Consider the following 14,728-nt stretch of genomic DNA (forward strand, 5'->3'; position numbering starts at 1 on the left):
CTCTTTACAAGAACCCATTCATGTATGCATAAGCACTAATTAACATCAAAATGAGCAAAAACACACTCACAAATCAGCATAGCAGGTCAAATAGAACACTTTTTTTTTAGCATAAATAGTATACAGTATGCATACACACAAGCACATGTGAACAAATGCCTGCACACACACACACACACAAACATAGAGTTCTCAGAACAGGACCAAGTTAACTAAAACTGGTTACCTGCAAACATGTCAAAAACTACCTACTACTAAACTAGTCACAATTTTAAACAACATGGTGATCAATCTGCACCTTTAACATGATTGTAACTAATTTAAAACATTGGTGGTTTGACGTCGTCCGGCCGAAGGCCACCCCAAAGCCCGACCTGCAACTGCCAATATCCGACCCCGCTAACGGAACGCACCCCTAGCCATGGCCCACCCGAGTCAGGCGAGCCTCCGATGCCAAGTTTAATTTTGTCAAGTAATTTGTATTAGGATTGCTGTTTTTAACTTTCATTAATGTGTTACATAATTGTCTGATAATCACTTATTTAGGGTTTTCAAGAAAGCTTTTAAACTTTGTTTACTAATTATATTTGTCTAACACTGTGTATGAATGTTTTCTACAATATTTATTTTGATTTTAATATGGTACTATAGTGATATGTTACATTTTTATTCAGAACGGGCTTTTACATAATGTTCTAGAACAATGGACTTGGTGTGGGATGTATTAGAAAGAGACAGGTATATGAGACCTATGAGTGCGAGTGAGATAGAAACGGTGATTCCCCACCAAGAGAGATACAGAAACGATATCTCTTCAGAGCGTGGGAAACAAAGGTCAGACGTTTTTGATAAAATTAAGAAGGGACGGAGAATGGGAAGTCCCTGTCTATATGTATGGAAACTGGTTTACAGTGCTTATGTTGTGTACTGTTATTGGCTTGTGATTTGAATTGGGTGTGAGAGAGTGTGTGATTGGTCGGTGAGGTCATGTGACTTCTCCTTCCTGCGTGATGAAGAAGGTGGCATGACTTCACCAGTCGTCTGTCGATCGCTGCACCAGGAGGGCGCGTTCGGTGGCTTCTCACAAAATATGTAGGAATTTTGAGGAGGATAAATTTAACGTCGGTAGCTAGAGCCATGCCGAAGAGAGTAAATTAATCATTTGTTGTTTTGGAACTTTTTGGACACTTAACTATAAATTGCGGCTGCTGACGTCGGCGTCTGGCTCATGGCAAAATTCGTTTTCGCTGGGTGCGGCCATGTTTGAGGCTACTTACAGTAAAATGTTACTGAAGGACTTAACCTACGTTATTTTTCGTTAATTCTCATCTCCCGAGCTGCGAGCAATTCTCGACAGGCGGATGTACAAGTTGAATGAGGGAGAAAATTTTTGAAAGTGATTGGATTCGTCTGTGCAGTATTCAATTTTGGAAGGAAAAAAAAACTTCTATTGGCACTTAACATATTTTTTTTATATAACAAACGTTATACCAGCAATGGTGTGTCCAAAATAATGTTTTAAATCAATCTTTCCCAGTACTACAAGAATTATTAAACAAATATGATCCTAAATACAAATATTAACCTTATTTTCAAAATCAGTCACGGCTAGTAGAAAAGATTAATTATTTCATTTGATACCTCCATAAACCACAGGGCATAGCAGTAGCTTTGTTGAAGTCGACATTCGTAGCTGGGTGTAACCGTTATGTCATACACAGATACCAGCTGGTAATAATCAGTTCTTTCCTCTCAGCATTTTCGGGGGACGGGGAGGGCAACTGTTCGTTAAAACCAGACTAAAACAATGTAGAAAAACTTGGAAATAATCATAAAAAAAAAAGACGAATCAAGACTATGTTGTGAGGCCTTCCCCTTAACATAACATTGTACTTACAAGACAAATCATAAAAAAACACAATGGGCTCAAGCACTGTTATCTACAGTTGTACAGAAAAATGGGAAGTAAACACCATAATGTCTGAAACTACCAATGAAGTTAGTTTTGTCAATATTAAGGTTGTAGTAAACTGATTATTAAAAACTCAATATTTCAATCAGCGGAATCATGATGATAGAATTTCACTAGTCTGAACTAATTGGGACCAAAATCAGGTCGAATTGGTGAAAATTCTGATTAGCAGGGTAGATTCACTGTTGAATCTTTATAAGCCTAAATAGGGCAGAAGATCATGTTTATGAGGCAATGGAGGAATATATTACAGTACAGTATTATGTTTTGTACTGTAAATTTATCTGAAAACTAGTGTAATTCAATTGCTTTATTGTTCTCTTATCTGTAAAATAAACTAAGTATTTAAAAAGAAATGTGTCTGACTTTTTATTGATTTATACTCATTTCAGCACATTTATAAATTTAAATTTTTGCATATTTTTGCTTGGATTATGGGGTTTTTCGAACTAGCTGGGTTTGGACTAATGAGGTTCAACTGTATTGATTATTCATTGTCAAGAGGTGGTATCCAACTGAACACAGAGTGTGGGGGATTGGAAGGGGAATATTTCAGAACTCAACCTCTTTCGTGGGAGAGATGGGTCAATGTTGCCATACAATAATAAACAATAACAAAAGAAAACAACATTTTATTAAAACATTTTTGAACAATAATTTGTGAAGATTAGTTACAAACTTTCTCTTACTACAGCCTCTTGCTCCTCTATTTTTTTTCCACCTTGGAGGAGGGGCATTAGCTCCAACCCTCCCCTGGATAAGCCCTTTTCTAGTGTACCTATTACCAAAAATCATTGTTCTTCTTTGTTGGAGTCAATATCAGTGTGAGCAGACTGTACACTCATATACGCTGCACCCAGATGTTGTATGTTCAGACAGTCATTATTGGTGAAGAGGAAGGCAAAATATGGGAAGAAATATCAGAAAAAAAAATTTTTAGAGCCTCAACTCACTGATTTTAGATTATTGTGCCTTCTCTTCTCCTGGGTAATGAATAATATAAGTTATCTCGCAATGAATAAATTTTATAACATAATCACATCTGTGCTACAGTGTACAGTCAGTAAATTCACTGTTAAATAGCTATTAAGCTGTTATGTGATACAGCTTAGGCCAAGACTTCTACTAAAATCTCCAAAGACTACTTAAGCAGGCTTGGAGTTTTTTTTTATCTTGAAAATAATTTTTCAATAAAAAAATTTATTCAATAATTGCTGGGATAATGAACTGCCACCCACTGTGAAATATCTGCAGACAAGTTTTAGCCTTAGTATACAGGGGCATATGCAGAGGGGATGGACGGATAAATTCCCCATAAATCCTAAAAAAAAAAAAATAAAAAAAAAAACCTATCTTATACATCACAAAAGGAAAGAAATTGAAAGCAAAACCACATGCAAGGTGGTCTCCCCCCCCACCCCCCCCCCCCCAACACACACAAATTAAATTCTGTGTACACTCATATTGGTATAGGCCTATTGAAGACCACAAAAATACATTTGATATAAAATATCAATATACTATGAACTCACACAACTCTCAATAATAAATTTAAATTTTTTAATTCTGCTGACACAAGACTACTTCAACTAGACTTTGGGATGAGCAAAGGATGATTTTACTAATGTAGCAAAAAAAAAAAAGAAGAAGTGGTTAACATTTCCACACGTCACATGGTAGCAAATGAATCAGCCTGTTCGAAAAGACTGTACCTCCTTCAAACAATATTAGTCAGGAGAACAAAAAAGTCAATTCTCCAGCTATATAGCTTCTTCAAACGAACAGTGATCTCTGGCTGCTGCACATTGGAGCGATAAAGGATTGATGTAGAAATGGTATTTTCACAAGGAACATGATTCGGCACTGCTGGAGTGGATTCATGTAATAAACTGAGTTAGTAAAAAGAATGGAAGCGAGGCCTATTCCAACAGACCGATTCAGATAAGGACCTTCAAGGCTATTCTTTGGCATGCATATAGAGGCACCGGCGGATGACGGCGGAGACGAGGCGCGGCGTCACGACGCGTGGTACGCTGCACTCTCCAGCTTCAGCCGGGCCACGTGGAACTTGGCGATGTGCTTGCGGAGACTGTCCGCGTTCTTGTAGATCTGGGAGCACACGATGCAGGCGAAGGGCCCCGCGTCCTCCCCGTGGATGTTCTTCTCGTGTGTGCGCAGGTGGTCCCTGCGCGAGAACTGCTTGCTGCACGTCCCACAGCGGAAGCTGCACAGCCTCGTCCCGCCGCAGTGGGCGTGCACCGGGCCGTGTCTGTCCGCGCGGTGGAGACCTGCAACGACGGCAAGTGTAGGGACAACCTCGACGAGATGCACACCATGCTGCACATCAAAACTAGCAGACAACTAACTGATGTGCCCAGAAAAAGGTTTACTGCCTACACATGCCAATAAAAAAAATATATATATATATCAAACCAAATTTAAAAAAAATATAGATATATTGACAAGTTTCAATTACGTAATGTTCATGTTTTTTTACTCGCTCGTATTTCCGGTCTCTTTATTTCTACACTTAACAATTTTAAACTTAACGTGAGTGTTGTTTATATTGCCTACACCTATAACTATCCATGTACTTATTTTATTTTTAGAGTTCATTATACCCATGTTATATTAACTTTCCCTTTAATTACCATTTTATGAAGTTTTTTTGGCAGATTTTTAAATTTAAGTTCCAAGTGTTAACCCCCCCCCCCCCCCCCCCCTTATTTTAGGTTACTTTTTGAATTATGTTTCAGAGCTACACTTAGTGCTGTCATTGGAAGACTGACTTACAGAGGTTGTTGGATTAGAAAGGTCAAAATAATGAATAAATTTCAGTGAACTTTACCCTCTGTCCTATTTCTCGCAATTGAATATAAGAGTTTTTTTCTCGTGTGTATAAGCAGAAGTAAAAATATCTATTTTCAACTAAAACAGTACATTATATTTTTGAAAACATAAATATTTCTGTACACTTAAGCTAATTTGAAAATTATAAAGTAATTAAAAATTAATTTATGATATAAAACAGCTGTCATACTTTATAATATTATAATTTATAACCTACATAAGAAATGTTAACAAAATCGGAAGCTGTGAACTACAAAATTAATTACATTAATGTTAAATGGTATGATTTCGGAAATTAAACACATTGTATTAAAAATTTTGGTTTGCAAATAAAGTAAATTTATAGTAAATTTCCTATTAAAAATATAAATAAATGAGTGCCTTACTTCCCAATTTTTGCTTCTAGCTTTTAATCCTATGCTTTAATCGTCTACATAAAACAGGAAAAAAAAATAACTTTTATATTAGTTAAGATATATGTCTGTCCTTTTACTTCGTCAGATTTGCGAAGTATAAAATTAAGAGTATAAAATAAAGTATAACATAATGGACAAAAAAGCTACCATGCTTCTCAGTTTAGCTATAGCAGACTTGATGTGAAGTTATGGAAATTCACAAGTAGCGGCCGTCTTGCAAAGCAAACGAACTAGTCTCAAGTCAACTCGCCAGCGAACTTGTCAAAGACAGTCTTATATGGTGTCTTAAGGATGGTTTCACGACTATTAAAGATTTCTCAAAGACAATGTTCTCGAGCTGTGACTATGAAACACAAACATTATATTTCAATGCATAAAAGAACACTATCTTCAATCATTTTAGCAAGACAGCTTTATCAATAATTACTCGATACCGGCTTGAGCTGAATGTATGAATTGTAATCACGAGCTTAAAATGATGAATAATTTCACTCAAATTTTTGCTACTAACTAAATGTGTACTTCCTTATTACATAGTTTATTTTGGAGGACATGACCTTGCTCAACTTATGCAGGAGGGTGTGGTGGGGGATAACCTCACTAAATAAAAGTCTTTTGAATTCTGTAACAAATTACTTGAAAATAGATGCTACAATTCACTTTACATTAGTTAAATAAAATCACAGTTCATGCTTCCAAAATGAAATTTGCAGTTCTCCAAGAAAAAAAAATGTAAATTGTATCTAAAATATAACAAAAAAAATCACAACAGTAACATTCTTACAAGTAAGTAACTGAAATAAACAAGTATTATGTACTTACTATACAAATTAAAACATAACCCAAAAAAATAATTTGGAAATGTGAGTATTCCAATAATACTAAAAATCAATTAATGCTATAAAAGTAAATATTTTTGTAGGCATTACGAGATATAACTCAAAGAAAATTTCAAAAATCATTTTTAACTAAATACTTAACTATAACAACACTGGTAAATGTTCAGTTGTAGTACAGTATACATTCATTAAATAGTCACAATAAGTTAAGATATCATTTTGTGTAAAGTAGAAAAGTATCAATGTATAATGTATAAGTATATGTACTAGTGTTAGCTAGGAAGGGAAATAAAAAATATGTGTAACCGCAGATGACAAAACCAAATTGTAATCATGACCTACAATTCAGACAGACTTCAAATTCAAAAAGCTTTAGAATACGAAATAAACTCTTTTTTTTTTTTTTTTCCTAAATGCCTTTAATTCATAAAAATAATAACAATACCAGCCATCAATCTAAAAATCATACAAAAAAATATATAAATCAAATAGGAAAGTTTAGAAATTATATATTTTAATTGTTTAGCTTCTAACAGCATTAACACAACAAAAATGCACAGCAGAATACAGTTATCAAATTAATTTCCTACACTTGACACATCTTAGTTGTCCAGCCATTAACAACATATTACATTCATGATTATAAAACTTCTTTATATCCTACCTCATTATGAGTGTGCGAAATGGCCAATAGCTCCAATCTTCTTTTGAGTTTCTATCAAGATGTAACATGATAAAAACATTTGTGCTTCTTTCTACAGTTCACCAAATTATGTTCAAAATAATTGCATTTTACAGTGCTGGCAAATAACAAATTGATAGTAAGAATGGTTTCCAAACATTAAGACTGAAGCAATAATCATATACTCACAGGGGCAAGAGAATGAGAATATTCCATTAAGAAATTTTGGGATGCCACGACGGTGCTGACGAAACCAGTTTGAAGTCTGTAATGATAAATTTAAATTTGTTACTTCTGCATTTTTCAGAATCATTGAAGGAATACTAATGATTTCAAAGCACAAATTATTTTTCTTTTTATTTATTCAGATGCAACCAAGGAGCCATCCAGGACTGAAGTTGGAAGGGGCTTCATAACTTCGAAAACCTGGGCTTCAATTCATTAACTATTGAAGTTGTGGAAATATACACATATTTAATTCAGATTCAATTTTACAGACATAGAGTACAATAAATCTTTCATGGAAAAGCAACACAAATTTATATCCTACAATAACGAATATAAACAAACAGTAAAAATAATTAATATTAAAAATTAGCATGTCTGTGTTTGAGCCTCTAAAATTCCCTGTGTGGATGTGCCACTGAATAAAACTGTACAAAATAGATAACTATACTTCTTCAATATCAATAGAAGATTGAAAATATAAATCACATAAATATAGACAAAGAACATTCACAAAAAACTCCAACTGTTCTGCTTCCATTAAATTATCCATAGGGCACAAGACTTAAACAGAGCCCTTGTATATGTACTAACCCCTTATAACCCAACTAAAAATATGAAAGACCTGCGCCCAACATATTTCAGTTCTGACAAGCTACCAATTTTAACATCAAACTTGACTACAATGCAACATCTAAACACAGTTGCTATGCAACAATTTCCCAGAGAGAATGTAAAGCAGCCTGTATTTTACAGTTAGTGTCCAAAGAAAAGGAATGCTAAAAATGTATATCTCCTAACAGCTTAAATCAAAATACAATGTCATCAACAAGTAGCATTAAAAGAGTAAATATTAATGATAATGAAATCACGTAGGTACACAAAAAATATGTTTTGGGATGGAATACTATTAACGTAACAACAAATTCTGCATAAATACAACAAGCAACTTCTAAAAGGCAAAAATACGCCTTAGTTTACAGCACATTTACATGAGTATCAATGCTAATAAACATGTCCATTATACTTATGTTTTTTTTATAAAAGCACTGATGAAAAACTAAAACATTATACATGTGATAGAACAAAATTATGGACGGAATAAAACTTTTTGTAGATGCTGTGCTAATAACAGTAATTTAAAAAAAATGCATAAATAAAATTATTAAAATATGTACAAAACATTTTCTAAAATGTAAAATTTTTCATACACTGCCTGAATAAGAACTTAAAAGAATAATAATATTTACCAATTTTAACATTATATTTCCAAATATGAATGCAAGTAGGTACCGGTAACAGATATTCACGCAATTTATTTTAAAAATTCAAATAGAAAAATAAATCCTGAGATACAGAACTACTGACAAAATGAAAAAATAAATAAAAAATTTTTAAAACTATATTGAACCAATAAAATAACAATTTTGAGATAAGACTACCACCACACTAATTGATCCTTTCAACCGACATTTCACTCCATAAATACATCAAATAGTGCCTTCAAACTACTAAACTAATGTATGTAAGAAACAACTTATGAGTACTATTATAGATAGTTATAGGGGAATGTCAACTTTTCCTCTAAAACTAATTCATTTTGCTTCAGTTTTTAGTCGCACATTAAACGTTTATTGTGTCTGGTGTCTGATGCAGAGAATTATGGCCAATCTTTTTACGTTGAAACAAAAAAAAATAACAGTTCACATACTTTTGCATTTGCAATTTAATGTACTTATTGTAAGAAAAAAAACTCACATCAGTATGTGGTTATGTGCCATTTCGGTTGAATGAAAGAACTAGTCAGACTTAACTTCCGTTCCATTTGCAGGTAAAATATGCCTGCGTTCCACGGATCATGACTTTGTACTGTGCATCCCATCAACAGATAAGGTACAACGAGCTAACTACAGCAAACTCATTATAAACTGTGTTGATCCGGCCTGCCAAATCATCACTAATTGTATTAGGGCCAAAATCTTTTACAACAGAAAAAAACAAACTATTTTTTTTTCTCATCCTCAATAATATTTGTAACATATGCCTGATGTGTAATTATCAGTGGAACCTTGGTGTAGCAAGTTGCCTTATGTTGACTATGATTACATTTAAGGTAATTTTACATTTAAAGTTATGTCATATTTGTAGTTGTCTCAAATTATAATTATTAAAAATGAAATATCATGTTACAATTAAAAAAAATATATGGTACTTGCAATTTAAGGAAAAATGATGATTTGAATTTATATTCCAACACATAATGAAAAAAAAAATTATTGTTATATAACAAACTTGACTAAGCCCCACATTAACTAGGTATCACTGCACATTCTCTTGAATATTCACTTCACCAACAAGGAAGGAGAAGGAGGAGCTTTTAGTCACATGGTTATGCACAGAGACTTACGGTGACAGGACCTCCGAGTTTATAGTGGGCTCCAAGCCACGTGGATGCCGATTAAGTGCTCGTAAACTGGTCGCGTAAGCAATCACTGTCACAGAAGTCCCTATGGAGATGTTAAGACAAGAGGAAGTCGCTTAGGCAATACAAGACCAACGTGCCACAGAACACAGATTACATCCATCTGGGATGACACATGGTCCAGATGACTGCACTATAAATTAATTAATGACTTGGGGTTTAACAACTTCTGACTTTAAAGTATTAGAGATGACATGGAGTCAAGTGATGTGACTGTAGTAGCAACAGAATAACTAGTTTGCGGAAAATGGAAGCACCCATCGACTCACAGAAACGTCTGCTACATTTCCCCAACTTATGAAAAATCAGGATCTGGCGCAAATGGGAACTTAGCTATGAAAAAAATATAATGTTTTATCTTAATCTTGTTTATCAAACTATATCGCATTTAAATTCTCATGAACAAAAATTTTACAAAAATGTGTGACACGTTATTAGACATAATAATAAGTGCAAAAAGAAAAAATTATAAAAATGCATGTTACACAAATTTTCTGAAAGTGGTACTGGATGTTTATCTCTACATAACAATTTTTTTTTTAATATTTATAAATGCTGAACAGGCACTTGTAATAATCTGATAGCAAACCAGAAAAAATTTAAACTACTCAATTATTCAGTTTGCCACAGTCTTTAAATTCTCTGTGGTAGGAATTGATATGGGTTTTTAAGCTGTTTGTGTTTTTAAATATTTTCCCACAAAACGAACATGTCTCCTGGTAGTTTGGCTGATGTCTGTCCATTATGTGTCTCTTGAGGCTTGACCTTCGCAACGTTCGGCCGCAAATAGTGCACGTGGCATTGTAATGGTCATCTGTAGAAACACAATTTAAAACCTGTTACAAAGTTTCCTTCAACCAAATTGAGACCTTATAAAAATTTTACTCTTCAACACACACTAATTTAATGCTAAATAAACAAAAAACAATTTTCACTAGCAAAATAAATCTAATAACCCACAGCTTTGCTCGTGCAATTTCAGGGTATTGCTGATATTATACCATTTTAATAAAATTATGTAATTCCAATATTTTTCAAAGAAATTAACACAACAAACTGTCCAGCATATAAAATATTAAATTTATAAAAAAACCTTTACTAAAAATCAAATAGCTTATACATAACCATTTTATAAAATCTCATTCTTTAAAGGTATTGTAATGAATTGAATATTTTATACACCTGACAGTTTATTGTGACAATTCCATTCCTACAAAATTTTCTTAAAATGGTATAATATCAGCAATACCCTGAAATTTTGCAAGCAAAGCAGCGGGTTATAAGCTGGTTCCCAAAAGTTCCACAACTTTCTACAACATTCTGTCATGTTCGTACACCCTTGTCATCCACCGGTAAACTTCGCTACTCAGAGAGTCCATTATAAAACATTCGAAAACATTTTCGGGCTGCTCATGAGAAACCAATGTGTTAAGAAGGTATTTTCACCACCCACTCCCAACCTCGGACAGATACTGCTACCAAACTCTCTCATTATCAATAGGAGGCCAAGGGCTCTCTACCTACATAACCACAAAAGATAGTTGTTGAGAAAAATGAGTGTTTACGAACAAACGTTTGACTTTTATATATGTATGTTGATTATAATGCTCATTAATTAAAAACATAAAAAATCTTCAAAGCATATACTAGTAAAAAGTACATTAACACATGAAACTAAACAATTTCAGTACATTTACCATATAAACAAAGTATTTTAATAGTCTAGATGGAATTTAAAAAAATCAGCAAACCATAAAATACCCTTCTAAAATTATCTTAAAATTTAAAATGATTTTTTTTAGATCTGGAATGTAAGTATTTATTGGAGTTCTTTGTTCTATCAAAAAAAAAAAAGTATTTAATACAATTCAAAGCAACAGACATGCTTGTTGCTTCGATTTAACACCTTAATTTATTCAGTATTCATGTTTTTCTCCATTCTGAGTATTTACCTGGCAAGCCAAATAAACAAAAACGCTTAGTCGACAATAGCCTCAAATCAACTCAAAAAAGTTGAGAAATATACAGTACGTAAGAAAAAACAAAACTAATACAAACATTATTGCTGCTCATATCTTTCATGTTCACACCAAAAAAGGAAGCAGAATATATTATATTAAAACATACAAATTATATTTCATATTAAAGTATGGTAGCTTTCAATTGACAAATACCAGAAATAACTACGTCTCTTCATCTTCGAGTACATATGATAATTTCAAAATCTTCTGTACCTAAGTCTAAGAAAATAATGTACAAAAAAATTAAATTTTTTATGGATAGCATTGCTTGAAAATTTCAGGTGAAAGTATATTGTGATTAGATTAATTGTAATTAATTAACCCCAAACACTAGTTATGTTTTTTACCACACTTACATTTGTTAGTCAAACACTATCTTCAGAATTAACGAATTAGGGTTTAATATCTCAATGACATCGAGGTAATTAAAGACAGATGAGAAGTGGAACGGTGAGACACAGCAGCAATGGAATGCGTTGACAGAGAAAATGGGAGTGCCCTGAGAAAATATGTCAACTCATGACAATGCCTGCCACATTTTTCATTTGAGAAAAAACCTGAATTCTCTACCACCAGAAATATATTTCAAGAATCAAAAAATAAAGGAATTAGAACCACATGTATTTCCAGAAAGGTGCAGTGTAAATCCATCAATCTTTTTTAACTGTTGTCCATATAGATGGGTTGAACTTTAAGGTAGCTAAAGTTGACGCAACATAACTCCGAGCCTGGGTGACGGTTAGAAAATCAATGTGTATGTGAGTCACGACTTGGGGAAGGCAGACATGGCGCGGCAACGAGCGATAATGCGTAACTTGATAACAGGGGATACACGCTACTGCACAGAGTGAAAACTTAGTCCTTTGGTGAAATCTGACGAATACGTTCGTTAACACATCCGTGGTACTTACTAAACGTTTTTGTTTACAGTTTGAATCTGAGGGTTGTGTGCATGTAGTGTATCACTTTTTGTTCAGAGCCAGTGTTACATATGTAGTGCAGTACTTCAGTAAAGTACAACTTTATACATAAAATGCCTCCAGTGTTGTCAAAAGTTAAGATTAAAAAACTGCACTCGCAGGCGCAAGAAATCGTCTATAACTTTCTGCAGTTTATGGAAAATGAAGCGCGATTGCAGGAACCCTCCATTTCACCAGAGAAAGCACAGCTGAGAACAGCTAAGGCGACGGGTGTGTCTCGCACGACTGTACAAACAATTAAAAGGGAGGCTAAGAGGAATGAAGCTGGTGAAGGAACATCTTTCGAGATGCCCAACAAGAAGCGAAAGAAAACATGTAAACACGAACTTGACACCTTTGATGAAGCTGTGATACGATGTACTGTGTACAATTTTTACTTACTTGAAAAACGTGTGCTGACTGTCGAAACTGTACGACGTAAACTAAAGAATGACATAAATTACCAAGGTAGCAATACAACCTTAAGGACGACTTTGAAGAAGCTAGGATTCAGGTGGCAGAAAACCAAATTGCAGCGCTTACATTTAATAGAAAAATCAGATATTCTGCAATAACGTATAGAATATCTCACGAGTATGCGTCAATATAGAAACGATGAACGCACAATTATATACATGGATGAGACGTACATATTGTCGTCTCATGTATAAAATAAAATGTGGAGTGACATGTCCTCAAATGGTTTACTAGTGCCTATCGCGAAGAGTCAAAGATTAATAATGATTCACGCAGGTGGCAAAAAAGGTTTTATCCCAAATGCTCTTGCAATGTGGAAGTCGCACCAGGCAACAGGGGATTATCACAAAAACATGAATAAAGATAATTATGAAAAATGGCTCACCTAAAAATTAATACCAAATCATCCACCAAACAGTGTTGTTGTGATAGATAATTCTCTCTATCACAGTGTAAAAATAAATATAATGCCTACCTCCAGCTCGACAAAATTGGAAATGCAGCAGTGGTTAAGTAAAGAGAATATTTCCTTTACAAGAGACATGCTCAAATCAAACTTGTATAACCTCATAAAGAAGCACAAACCTTCGCAGTGCAGTACTCGGCAGACAGACTATTTGTAAATAGTGGCCACACATTACTTCGTCTGCCCCCTTATCATCTGGATTTGAATCCGATAGAAAACATATGGGCTATGGTAAAGGAGAAGTCACTTCAAGAAATGTTACTTGCAATTTGGCATATGTAAAAAAAAACTTTGCGAGGAGATATTTAACCGAATGGGTCCAGAGGATTGGATACCGATTTGCAATCACATCAAGACACTCGAGAACGAATACTGGGATAAGGATGTGCATTTGACATTGAAATTGATAAAGTGATTGTTCAGTTAGGTGATGCAAACAGTGACAGCAGTGACGTTTACACATCAGACTCTTCGGATGGAACAGTCAGTGGCGTTGAAGAACTGAGGTAGTGCTTGGAACATCAGTGGTAAGTGGTCAATGTTTTCTGCTTTTCTCTACCTGCTGTGAAAGGTCGCCGTATCTGCTTATACCCCCTCCTCATCCACCTGACCCCCCACACGTGTTGCAGTCCCTACTCCTCATGTGTGACGTAGCTCAAGCTCGGAGTTATATTGCGCCTAGTGTAACTAACCTTTCTTACGTATACGTCCATGCCCACAGAGTGATATTATTCATTATCTATTGCTCAACTCACAGCATAGATGATTCTATGATAAACAGATTGATATGCTGCAAAATACTAGGCAGAACATCTAGTCAGAAAAACCTAAAATGAGAATGAGAAAGTAGAGTGATGAAAGCTCATCTCATATGTGTCCTACAGTGATGATGGTGAGCAACTGTACTGTACATGAGCTGTTAATGGAGGCTTTAACCTTCAAGGTAATTATTACAAACTGTTTTGCCAAAATGACTTCAGTATTTCTTAAGTTATAACTAAATATACATTAAGCCAAAGTTTCTCTCCCCCCCCCCCCCCCCCCCCCCCCCAAAATTAAAGTTTTGATTACAAAAACTACCCATAATGTAAATTTGTAAAAATTAAAATAAAAAAAATCACAAATTTTGTTTTCAACTTTATTATATACTAGCTGCAGGACCCGGCGTTGCCGGGGCTGAACACAGGGTGAGGGGGAACTTTTTCGAAATCAGGTGTAGTTAGTAATTGTCTTCTTAATTTGAATGTCAAGTGTGCAAAATAATTTATATCACTTTCAGATCCCGACAGACGTTGTTCTGCCAGTGTATAGTTATTTACCAGTATACATCTAAAAATTG

The 14,728-nt window shown here is 34.3% G+C and overlaps 1 protein-coding gene across 14 annotated transcripts in view; it reads right to left on the reverse strand.

Moving 5' to 3' along the window:
• LOC134545329 (broad-complex core protein-like) overlaps positions 1–14,728 on the reverse strand; it is a 164,751-nt gene that overhangs the window by 49,501 nt on the left and 100,522 nt on the right. The window contains exon 5 of one of the 14 annotated variants that reach the window (XM_063388579.1): positions 3,430–4,260. The exons of 12 other annotated variants lie outside the window; for them this stretch is intronic. In XM_063388579.1, coding sequence (XP_063244649.1) covers positions 3,989–4,260 — 272 coding nt within the window. In that variant the 3' untranslated portion in view covers positions 3,430–3,988. Of the gene's footprint in view, positions 1–3,429; positions 4,261–6,474; positions 10,281–14,728 lie in introns of those variants that run through there. One more of the 14 variants, XM_063388593.1, reaches the window with a different exon arrangement.

The sequence above is a fragment of the Bacillus rossius genome, chromosome 1 (genome assembly GCF_032445375.1).
Source record: "Bacillus rossius redtenbacheri isolate Brsri chromosome 1, Brsri_v3, whole genome shotgun sequence".
NCBI classification, from domain to species: domain Eukaryota; kingdom Metazoa; phylum Arthropoda; class Insecta; order Phasmatodea; family Bacillidae; genus Bacillus; species Bacillus rossius.